Source organism: Canis lupus, chromosome 3 (genome assembly GCF_003254725.2).
Source record: "Canis lupus dingo isolate Sandy chromosome 3, ASM325472v2, whole genome shotgun sequence".
In the NCBI taxonomy this organism is placed as follows: Eukaryota; Metazoa; Chordata; class Mammalia; order Carnivora; family Canidae; genus Canis; species Canis lupus.
This window is the reverse complement of record NC_064245.1, coordinates 18,367,827-18,378,516: the sequence shown is the minus strand read 5'-3', so window position 1 is coordinate 18,378,516 and position 10,690 is coordinate 18,367,827. Positions and strand designations below refer to the sequence as shown.

The 10,690-nt window shown below is 41.8% G+C and overlaps 1 protein-coding gene across 7 annotated transcripts in view; it reads left to right on the top strand.

The window, feature by feature from the left end:
- Positions 1-10,690, top strand: part of POLR3G (RNA polymerase III subunit G) — a 103,159-nt gene that overhangs the window by 61,082 nt on the left and 31,387 nt on the right. For 4 of the 7 annotated variants that reach the window (XM_025437557.3, XM_025437556.3, XM_025437555.3 and 1 more), the window contains exons 1-2: positions 89-247; positions 8,432-8,581. In XM_025437557.3, the coding sequence (XP_025293342.1) occupies positions 8,465-8,581 (117 nt within the window). In that variant the 5' untranslated portion in view covers positions 89-247; positions 8,432-8,464. Of the gene's footprint in view, positions 1-88; positions 248-559; positions 582-5,545; positions 5,721-8,431; positions 8,582-10,690 lie in introns of those variants that run through there. The other 3 variants (XM_049108278.1, XM_035714439.2, XM_035714438.2) reach the window with 3 other exon arrangements.

The window sequence follows — 10,690 nt, the reverse complement described above, 5'->3', positions numbered from 1 at the left end:
AGGGGCTAAAAAGCCTCTCGCCCAGTGGGCGGGGCCGGCGCGGGCGGGGCGGGGCCGGCGCGGGCGGGGCGGGGCGGGGCCGGGCCGGGCCGGGCCGGGCCGGGCTGGGCGGCCGCGTGGAGGGCGGGGCGCGCTGCTCCCGAGGTGGCTCCGGCCTCCGGGCGCCCGCGCCGGGCTCGCACCCCTTCCCTGCCGCCCGGCGCCTCGGCTGCACCCGGTTGCCCCAGGCTCGGGGCTTAGTGAGCAGGTAACGGGGGGAGCCCTTGAGGGCTTGGGAGGAGGTGGAGAGGGCGCGGGGAGGAGGCGGCGGAGGTCCGGGCTGGCGAGCCCCTCCAGCGGTTCTGGATTGAGGGGCGTCGGGGGATGGCTTTACCTTTCCTTCTCCTGTAATGTCTTCAAAGTCTTAGAAAACCGTCCTTTCCCCTTCCCGGGACTGCTTGCAGCGAGTTACCTAGAAGGGGATTTAGGCTCCCTCACTGATGCTAGATTTTTTTTTTTTTTTCCCCAATCTGGTGGCTCTGGGATCGTGGCTCAGGCACGAGTCCCTGCCGCAGACTTGCTGCCTGAGGACACACCACCCGGTACGTTGCCTTAACTCATGGCACTTTGCCCTGTATCGTGGGGACAGGATTTGTTCATAACATTTTTCTGATCTTCCAAAAAAAAAAAAAAATGAGATTAATGAGATTCTGTATTCCTACCCCCTAGCCTCCATTTTTTTCTTTTTCTTTTTCTTTTTTTTCTTTTCTTTTCTTTTTTTTTTTTTTTTTTTTTGGTTAGTTTGTTCACTCTTGAAAGAGAGCAAAGGAAGTTGTTAGAGAGGCTCAACTAAGTAAAGGTGGAGGCAGTCGCACCTCGTGAGACCAGGAAACGTGCATAATGTCTGGGCGTGGCCCAGCCAGCCTCAGAAATCACCCCCACTCTGAACACCAAATCCCTGTCCCCAACCAGCTACCTTCAGCTACTGAAACACCGAGTTAGGCTTCAAAATTTCCCTTGAGAAGTTGACTAACCTCCCTCCTCAGCCAGGAAAAAAAATTATAAAGATACCCATGAGATAGCATCATACAAAATAATTAGGAAAACCCTTATTGTGGCAGCTACTAATAAGCCTTCATAGGAGAGATGTACTGTCTTCCCTTACACTCCTAAAGATGCAGCTTTTCTGAATATTTTCCTAATCTAGTTAGAATCTCTGCAGTCACTCTGTGCAGGGCTATCCTTACATGCAAAGTCCTGAACTAGATGATGTGTGAGAATAGAACTGGGTGGGGGCAAAAAAAAAAAAAAAAAAAAAGTTGTGATTTGGATTCTCAAGAATTTGAGGGAAGATAATATCTATGTGCAAATATTTGCAATGTAAAGCAATATGGGATCTATACCACAGAGGAAGTAAAAACTAGATGCTATAAGGATACAAACGGAAAGGATTGTTGAAGAGTGGTATTTGAGCAGGACTTAAAACACCAATGTTTATTAGGATGCTCTCAACCGGGAAGTACAGAGCTTTCTGTAATTTGGGTATTTTTCCTTTAGAAAGAGGGGGGAACCATTGCAGGAGAAATGGAGGGGTATCCTTTCTAGGCAGTGAGCTCAGCAATAATGTGCCCAGTATTTATTGGACTTTTGCCAGGCTCTGGTTAGTGGTAGAGCATGAAAATGTGAAAAAGTCTTCCTTCATATTTACAGATTCTTCTGCTTGTATGACACTTCCCCCTGGCTGGCTGTCCCTTCTTAGTTCTCAGTGTGGCCTTTCCATTTCCTGTGCTAGACTATGAGCTCCATGAGAGCAGAAGCTTTGTTTTCCCAGTATGTAGAAGATGGTCTGACGCAGAGGGTGCTTAATAAATACTTGTTAAATGGATAATGGGAGAGCTTCCTGGGAAAACAGACAAGACCTGACAATTACAGCACAATTTCAAAAAGGATAATAAAAGCAGTGTAGTACTTGGGAAACAGGGAAGGAGAGACCCACCTCCATGTTGGGTGGAGAAAATGGTCACAGAAAAGTATCGTTTGCACAGCATCTTAAATGATGCTGGCACTTGCTCAGGTGGATATGAGAGGAAGGCATTCCAGACAGAAGGAATGCTACATGCAAGAGCTGGTGTAGCAGAGTTGAGAGTGTGTAGAGTATGGTGTGCAGGGGGCCAGAGGCAGAAATTCAGACTCAGAGCTTTGTTAGTTAAGGAGAATGACACATCAAGGTTCATGTTCTAGAAAGATGATTGAAGAGTAGATTGAAAGGGGGAGTCTGACCATGGGAATATATTTGTTCTATGTTAGAGATCCAGGTGAGAGCTGATAAAGGCCTGAACAAAAGCAGGTGAAGGAAGGACAGGCAACATGTAAGAGAGATACAGCCAATAGTTCTTCTATTGATGAGGGGATTGAGGAGGTCAGTGTGACTATCGGATTCTGATTGGGGCAATTGAGGTGTCATTCATCAGGAAAGATAACTGTGACCTGGCTTTCATTGCCTTCCCGCAGCTTCCATACCTACTTACATCTGCTTGTACATTTATTCACCTAGCTAATATCTGCAAGGGACAGTGTGAGATGTGGAAGACAATACATTTAGGCCACAGCATAAGTCATAAAATGTTAGTGCTATGAGGAATTTTAGGGATTAGCTCAGGCTCTGCCACAAGGTTGTCTTTGTAGTTGATTAGAATAGGCTTTGCATTTCAGCTCTTGGATGCTTGAACTACACCCATCACACTATCTCAGAACAGTTCCGAATAGGAATTTTCAGGAGACATTCCAAAATGGAAGATGATGCTTCTGACTTTGCACTTTTAAATTCAGTCAATTTTGCTGCTACTAATTGGCTTCTTTGTAAATATTAAAGTCATCTGTGGGATTAAAAAAGTCTTCAACTAGCCTGAACCTGTGTTTCAGGTAGTATAATGCAGATGAATGAACAAGGGAAAGGTACCTGAGGCTTTAACCCAGTTCTGGCTTTGTTAGGAATTACCTGTGTGTCTTTAGGCAGTCAGCTAGCCTCTCAGGGCTTCACTTTCCTCTTTTACAAACTGTAAAGTATAATCTGAAGCAGTGATTCTTAATTTGGGCTACATGTTATAATCTCTGGGAATGCTTTAAAAAGTCCTAATGCAAAAAAAAAAAAAAAAAAAAAAAAAGTCCTAATGCCTAAAGCCTATCTCTAGAAATTGTGATTTTGTTATTTTTTGTTCTGGGGTGAAGCCTGAGTTTTGTTGTGTTTTCATTTTGTTTTTAAATTCTGATGATTCCAGTGTACATCCAGGTCTCCAACTTTATAGTTCTGGAAGTTTAAGAACAACAACAGTAATAATAGTAGGCTGACTGATTTGGGTAGATTTGCTCATGAAATCATATGACAGACAAAAAAAGAAAGAGCTTAACATTAATTGTAGAGCTGTTGCTATGTAGAGAGCACTATGCTAGACAGTGGGGAAATATAAAATCTCCACTGTTAATACAGCCAAAGAAATAAGCAAACAAAACATAAGTGAAGCTCATTCCCTTTAGGAAAGGCCCATTTCCCAAAAGAGGTACTGTCTCTGTTTCTTCCAGAATTAAAGAGGAGCAGGGTGTAACACCTCAATTTTTAAAAATCCATTTATTGTAACAGGAGGACCTTTATAAGAGCACAGTGGGATGAAATGACTGTTGTGGATTTTGAGGGGCTTAAACTGGATCTTAAGGTGAAAGGGGATACAGTCTGGAAGGGAGACAGAGGGAGCAGATTGCAGTGGAGAGAATGGTAAACAAGACATGATGATAGAAGGAGTCAGGAGGATAGGTGCAGCCATCTTAAAAGGGCCCTGAATTCTTGGGTAGGGAGTTTGGATTTAATTCTGTAGCCAAGAGGGAAGATGAGAAGAGTAGCATCATCAGAACCATGCCTTAAGACTAATAATGTGGAAGAATGAATTAAAATAAATAAAAGAACAAGGGATACCACAAAACTTGCAGTCAGTCAAAAGGGAGGTAGAAGGGTTTACCCTGGAGTATGGTAGAGGAAATGAAATTGCAGGGACGCTTGGAAGGAAGAATTAGCTGTTAGATTTGATAGGAAGGGTGGAACAGAGTGAGGAATCAATACTGATGCACTTCTTCATATCATCAAGTGTTGGTGACTGGGAAAGAACATACCGCAGGTAGGCATATAGGGACGTAATACCTAAAAGGCGAGCTAGTTGGTGTATGCAGAAGGTGATCTCAGTATCTTAAGTTTAAAGAACTTTCAAAATATTCTTTTGATAGTGAGAACATGGACTGAAATTCAAGATAAAGGTCAGTGCTGGAGATAATAGTATGGGACAGGTCATCAAACCCTGAGTGTGGATGTGTTTTTTGAAGACCAAAAAGAGCAGAAGACCAAAGATTGGATCTCAAGGAAATCCATACTTAGGAGCTTTAAGCAGAGAAGTAGACCAAAAAGAAAGTCAGTGGGGTAGAAAAACCTGGAGGGTTTTTGTTTGTTTGTTTTTCTGAGGTCTTTTTTTGTTTTTTGTTTTTTAAGTAGGCTCCACACCCAGCATGGAACCCATCGCTGGGCTTGAACTCACAACCCTGAGATCAAGAACTAATTTAAGATCAAGAGTTGGATGCTTAGCTGTCTGGGCCACCTAGCTTGTCCCAAAACCTGGAGTTTTAATAAAGCCTAGGAAAGAGGGACTGACAAAAGGGAGGAGGCAGCAGTGAGCCCTGTGCTTTGGAAGTCTAAGAGCATGACAAAAGGCCAGTGTATTTGACCGGTGGAGACCAGTGGGGATCACTGGGGCCTTTGCATTTCAGCATCTTTGTGAATGTAGTTCCCATCACAAGTAAGGTAAAAGCCAAACCCCTACACAGCTCACGCAGGGCCCCACAAGATCTGGCCTTGCCCCACCTCTCCTTGCCCCTCATCCTCACTGGTGACATGGGTTTTTTGTTCCTCAGACACCCCTAGCATGTGACTTCTTCCTCTGCACCTGCTCTTCCTTCTCTCTGTAGCCATCTCTGTCTCAACCCTCCCTCCTGTGGCTCACAGGCCTCTTCCAGCATGCTACTCAGATTTATCCTCCACACAAAGCCCTTCCTTGTGTGAAAAGCCACACCATATCCCTTTGTTATTCTCTATCCCCTTACCATGATTTCTTTTTTATTCAGGGCTGTACTGATGATTTTCTAGGGCTGCTATCACATTTTACCACAAACTGGGTGGCTTAAAACAACAGATGCTTATTCCCTCGCAGTTCTGGAGGCCCGAAGTCTGGAATCCTGGCGAAACCAAGGTGTCGGTAGGGTTCATTCTTTCTGGAGGCTCAGAGGGAAGATTTGCGCTGTCTCTCCTAGCTCGTATGTGCCCTGGCACTGTTGGGCGTACCTGACTTGCAGCTGCAGCCGTGTAGTCTCTGCCTTGATCTTCACATGGTGCTTTCCCTGTGTGTGTGTGTCTCTCTGCCCGCATTTCCCTCTCAGAAGGACACCTGTCATGGATCCGTCTGAGGATCAACTATGACCTCATCTTAATGTGATTCCACCTGCAAAGACTTAATTTTTTTATTTTTTAAAGATTTTATTTATTCATGAGAGACACAGAAAGAAGCAGACACAGGCAGAGGGACAAGCAGGCTCCCCACAAGGAGCCCGATGTGAGACTCGATCCCGGATCCCGGGGTCACCCCGTGAGCCAAAGGCAGACGCTCAACCGCTGAGCCACTCAGGCATCCCAAAGACTTTATTTCTGGGTAAGAAAGGTCACATTCTCAGGTACTGGGGTTTAGGAGTTCCAGCATATTTTTTTTTTGATGGGGGGGGACACAACTCAATCTACAACAAGAATATGTACTATTATGTTACACACTTATTTATGTGTTTGTGTTCTTTCAGGCACTGAAATATAAGCCCTTAGGACAGGGACACAGTTTTATTCGATGCTTTCTGGGTCCTGCCAGAGTGCCTAGAATGCTCAATATTGGTTGAATCAATGCCTCAGTGAAATTAGTCTCTCTGAAATAGACGAAGATTTGGATAACGAGGAAATAGGGAAAGTTGGTTAAAAAAAGCCCTTCATTCAAGAAGCTTAGGAGGTTGAAAAAAGAACAAGGCAGTGGTTGACTCAAAGGATTCCAAAGATTGAGGCTTAGGGCTCACCTGTGAGCCACTTTCCCTATGAGACAGTTACTAGAGTCTAAGAAATACCTCTCAGCTCTGCAAGAGAAGAAAAGGAATTTGTCAGCTTTTCTAGGTCCAGGAGAACTGACTTATAATAGTCAGACTAAAAAGAGATGAATCTGAGGCCAGAGTGCCATGTAATCATTAATGGGTGGCTCAAGAGCTAGGATTGACTTTCCTGCCAAGGGCAGTATATTCACTAATGATACCAATTTATGCACCCAAAGGTGCTTGATAAATATGGAAGTTTAGAGGCAGCAGAGTTCGATATTTCTCCAGGGATATTCTATCAAGTGATGGTAGCTGATGTACTCTCTTTTTGGGATGAGTTTTCCCAACTGTTTGTGAGAGCCACCTCCAAAGATTCTGGTGTAGACTTGAATACTTGGAGATGACTTGAGATTCGGTGTATTTAACAAGTTCTCCAGGTAATTCTCATGATCAGGCATTTTGGGAAATGTTACCTGGAATTGTTCTTAATCCTTAGTTAGTGGCAAATCCCAGCTTAGAATTAAGCCCAGTGGTCTCAACCGTGCCTACTGGGCTCCCACAATTCATTTCTTAGAATGAAGGTGTGTCTTTCTGCTCAGCAGTTGTCATACTTGGGAAATCTGCTTTCTGTGGGCTTAGTATATGCTTGAGTGACTCAGCAAATGAAACGCAGCCTTTTGATTATTCTCCCTCTCTTTTATTGGGGACAGATGGAAGGAGCTTGATTACTAAAATAAGTCCCTTTCCAATACAACTTGTGCTTCATTTGTAACTCAATAGTGAGTGACGGGAATTGAATCCTGATAGAATTCCAATTAGTAGATATAGAAAGAATGAATTTATAATCTGTAATGGAATAACGAATCTGGACCCTGATCACAAATGACTGCTAAAATCATTAGGTACAAACTGTTGGGGAAGTTTATACTAGATGAAACGGATTGACAGTACCCGAAACCACTGAGCAGAGACCATCACTGAGAGAGACATTTTGCGTGCATCCTAATGTGATGCAGTAGGAAGAACAGAGCATCTCTTTCAAGTGTTGTTTCAAAATAACTAACTCAAATTTGAGCAAGCCTCTGGTCCACCTATTAGGAAAATACAGGGAATAGATGAATGTATTAAACCACATTTCATGTATTCAGTTGTTCAGATTCAGAAATAAGAGAATGTACAGCCTTGCTACTTCCAAACTGTGGACTGCAACCAGCGACATCGATAGCTCCAGAGAGCTTGTTAGAAATGCAGATTCTCGGCCAGATGAATGAGAATCTGCATTTTAACGAGATTCTTGGATCATTCTTAATGTGCCTTAAATTTGGAGAAGCATTGTACTGGAAATGACCTCATGCTTTCAACAGACAATGGAAAGGAAAGAGAAAGAAGGGAACTGTTAAGTGATATGGGAGGATATATTACTGCTTTGTTGGGCCTGCAGGACTGAATGATGCCCAGTATTGTCAATGGGAAAAGAGATTTAGGGGATGTATTCTAATCATCACTACAGTCAAATGAAGGCTTGTAGTGGAAGAGCCTTGGTATGGGGATCCCTGTTAATATGCTGCTGACTTGGTTCTCACACTAGAGTATAATCGTGTTTCAGACGATTCAGAAATTCAGTGCAGAACTTGAGTATGTGACATCTCTATTGTCCCCAAAGTTTGAAGAGTACAGGCTTGTCTTACCTTTAATCTATTTCAGATGTTTTTCTCTGAACTGCAGAAGTTTTGGTTTTGCCTGAACAAACTTCAGAGCCTCTTGAGCCTGTTCCCATTTCTAAAAGGACATTGGATTGGATCTCAAGGAGTCTGTCCAACACTCAATTTCTAGGATAAATAAATCATTTAAAAATCTCAAGTGTATATGACTAAGATAGTGTATGTGACTAAGGATAGTCATCAAATTGAATGAAAAACCAAGGCAGACTGTCTTCATCAGCCAGACCTTTCCTTGTCCACACTTTTCACATATGTCTAAGATCTTGATGCCAAATTACGGGGGGGAGGGTGGGGGGTGGGGGGGTGGAGAGAATTGCATCAGCTGGCTGTGCGGTGGTCCAGGCAGCACCTCCAAGGAGACCCTTTGAGCTGTTGACCCAGGGCGTAAGATGACGTAGTTGAGCCCATCCTCGTTTTACCTGCCAGGCATGACTAGATTGGTCTACCATATGTTTATTTCTTTACAAGTTTTACTTTCCAGAAGTATTTTAAATTGGCCATGCTACTTAAGGAGCAGAGTTTTATATTTTGCTTTAAAATGTTGGTTTCCTTTTTTATATGATGTCTTTCAGAATTTGCCCACTTTTCTGGTATAACTAATTCAGATGGCTGGGAATAAAGGACGTGGACGTGCAGCTTATACCTTTAATATTGAGGCAGTTGGATTTGGCAGAGGTGAAAAGTTACCTGATGTAGTATTGAAACCACCCCCACTATTTCCCGTAAGTACATTGGAAAGTGGACTTTTCAGGATTTGTTTTTTCGTGTTTCAAAGAAAATTACAATTCTATATAGGACTGAATATAGGATATCATTGTAATATTTAAATCTAAGAAAGTAAAAGAGAGTGTGATTGGCTGCTGCAGTTCTTACCTGAACCTCTTCTAATTTTAACACTGCTTTCTTAAAACGCAGAAAAAACTGTGTACACCTTTTCACAAATCTACTCAGTACTATGTGAACTAAGAAAGAATTCTTTTTTTCAATTCCTGCATCTTCTATTGCTATTTTTGATGTATTCCAACATCAAAATAATATTTCTGAAAGTCAGGCTAGGTTTTACAATGATCCCCAATGGACCTTACTCTACCAGACTTTCACTTAATGATTTTCTTCTCATCTTGTATCTATAGAATTTGATTTTGCTCCCTAGAATACCATTTGGTCTTTTATTCCCTACTCAACCTTTTTTTTTTTTTTCTTCTTTCTCTATTTTTAAAAAGTCATTGTGAATTTTGTTGTTTCTCACAATCTAAGTGTTCCTACTGCATTTAGTGTTGCTTTTAAATTTAATAAGTATGCTGTAAACTTAATTGATGTAATGTTTAATCTAATGCTTTCACTTTGCATTTAGTTTAAAACATAAGCTTACACTTCCAGGTATGTATATGCTTCAGTATAAAAGAATGAAAAAAATCATAAATAACCAGATATCTCTCAATCCAAGAAGATTTCCCCTATTTCTTTTTTTTTTTTTTTGGAAGTTCAGAGGCAGTTTTCTCGGCCAGATGAATGAGAATCTGCATTTTAACGAGATTCTTGGATCATTCTTAATATGCCTTAAATTTGGAGAAGCATTGTACTGGAAATGACCTCATGCTTTCAACAGACAATGGAAAGGAAAGAGAAAGAAGGGAACTGTTAAGGGATATGGAAGGATATATTACTACTTTGTTGGGCCTGGGCTGAAGGCGGCGCTAAACCGCTGAGCCACCCGGGCTGCCCAACTTTCCCCTATTTCAAAAGGGAAAAATCCCTTGTCAAAAGATATATGTAAGCTGGGACGCCTGGGTGGCTCAGCAGTTGAATGTCTGCCTTCAGCTCAGGTCATGATCCTAGAGTCCTGGGATTGAGTCCCACTACAGGCTCCCCACCAGGGAGCCTGCTTCTCCCTCTGCCTGTGTCTCTGCCTCTCTCTCTCTGTGTCTGTCAAGAATAAGTAATAAAAAAAAGATTTATGTAAGTATAGGACCCTGAACAAATGTATCTAGGGATGTAGGTATCATATATAGGGAGTGTCTATTTTTTGCTCTTGATATTTGCCTTTTTGATATTTAGTATAGCCTGAAACAATAATAAACATCTCATGTATAGGCGTACTGTCACTTTATACATTTATTTTATTTTTTTTAAGATTTTATTTATTAAAATTTATAATTTTAGGCGTCCCTACATTGATTTCTTTTAAAATAAGCTATTCTCATATGTGAGGTTACTTCTAAACACTGGTAATATTAATACTTATTGTTGTTTTATACTTAGAATTAAATTGAATTCCTTGCTGCTAGCAAACTGGCTCTGTTTGATATGGCCTTGTTGATGTCTCTCTAACTTTTCCTATCGCAGTCCTTCTCTCTCCCTAGCCATCTTGGTCTCTGTGTTCTCTCAGACATTTTCCTCTGCTAGTTTTCCTGGCTGGAACCATCTATTTTCAAGTCTTTCTCTGATGGCTTCCTAATTTTATCCAGAGCTCTGCACAAGGTGACTTCTTGAGAGGTCATGTGTGCTTACCTTGTCTAGATTAGCTACCTTCAACCTTCATGTACTCAGTTGGTCACTCTTTCTTCTACCCAGCTTCATTGTTTTCATGCCACTTATCACTACCTGAAACTGTGTATTTCCTCACTATTTCCTTATATCTTGTGTTTTTCTTCCCTAGAATGTAAGTTCCATAAGGGTAAGAAGTATCTCTTATTGTCTAACCATGTTTGGATTATAGTAAGCACTTAATAAATAGTTGTAGAATTTTGAAAATGTACCCTATATTTAGCTCTGGTACTAGAAATGTCTTTTTTTTTTTTTTTTTTTTTTTTTTTTGAGAAATGTCTTTA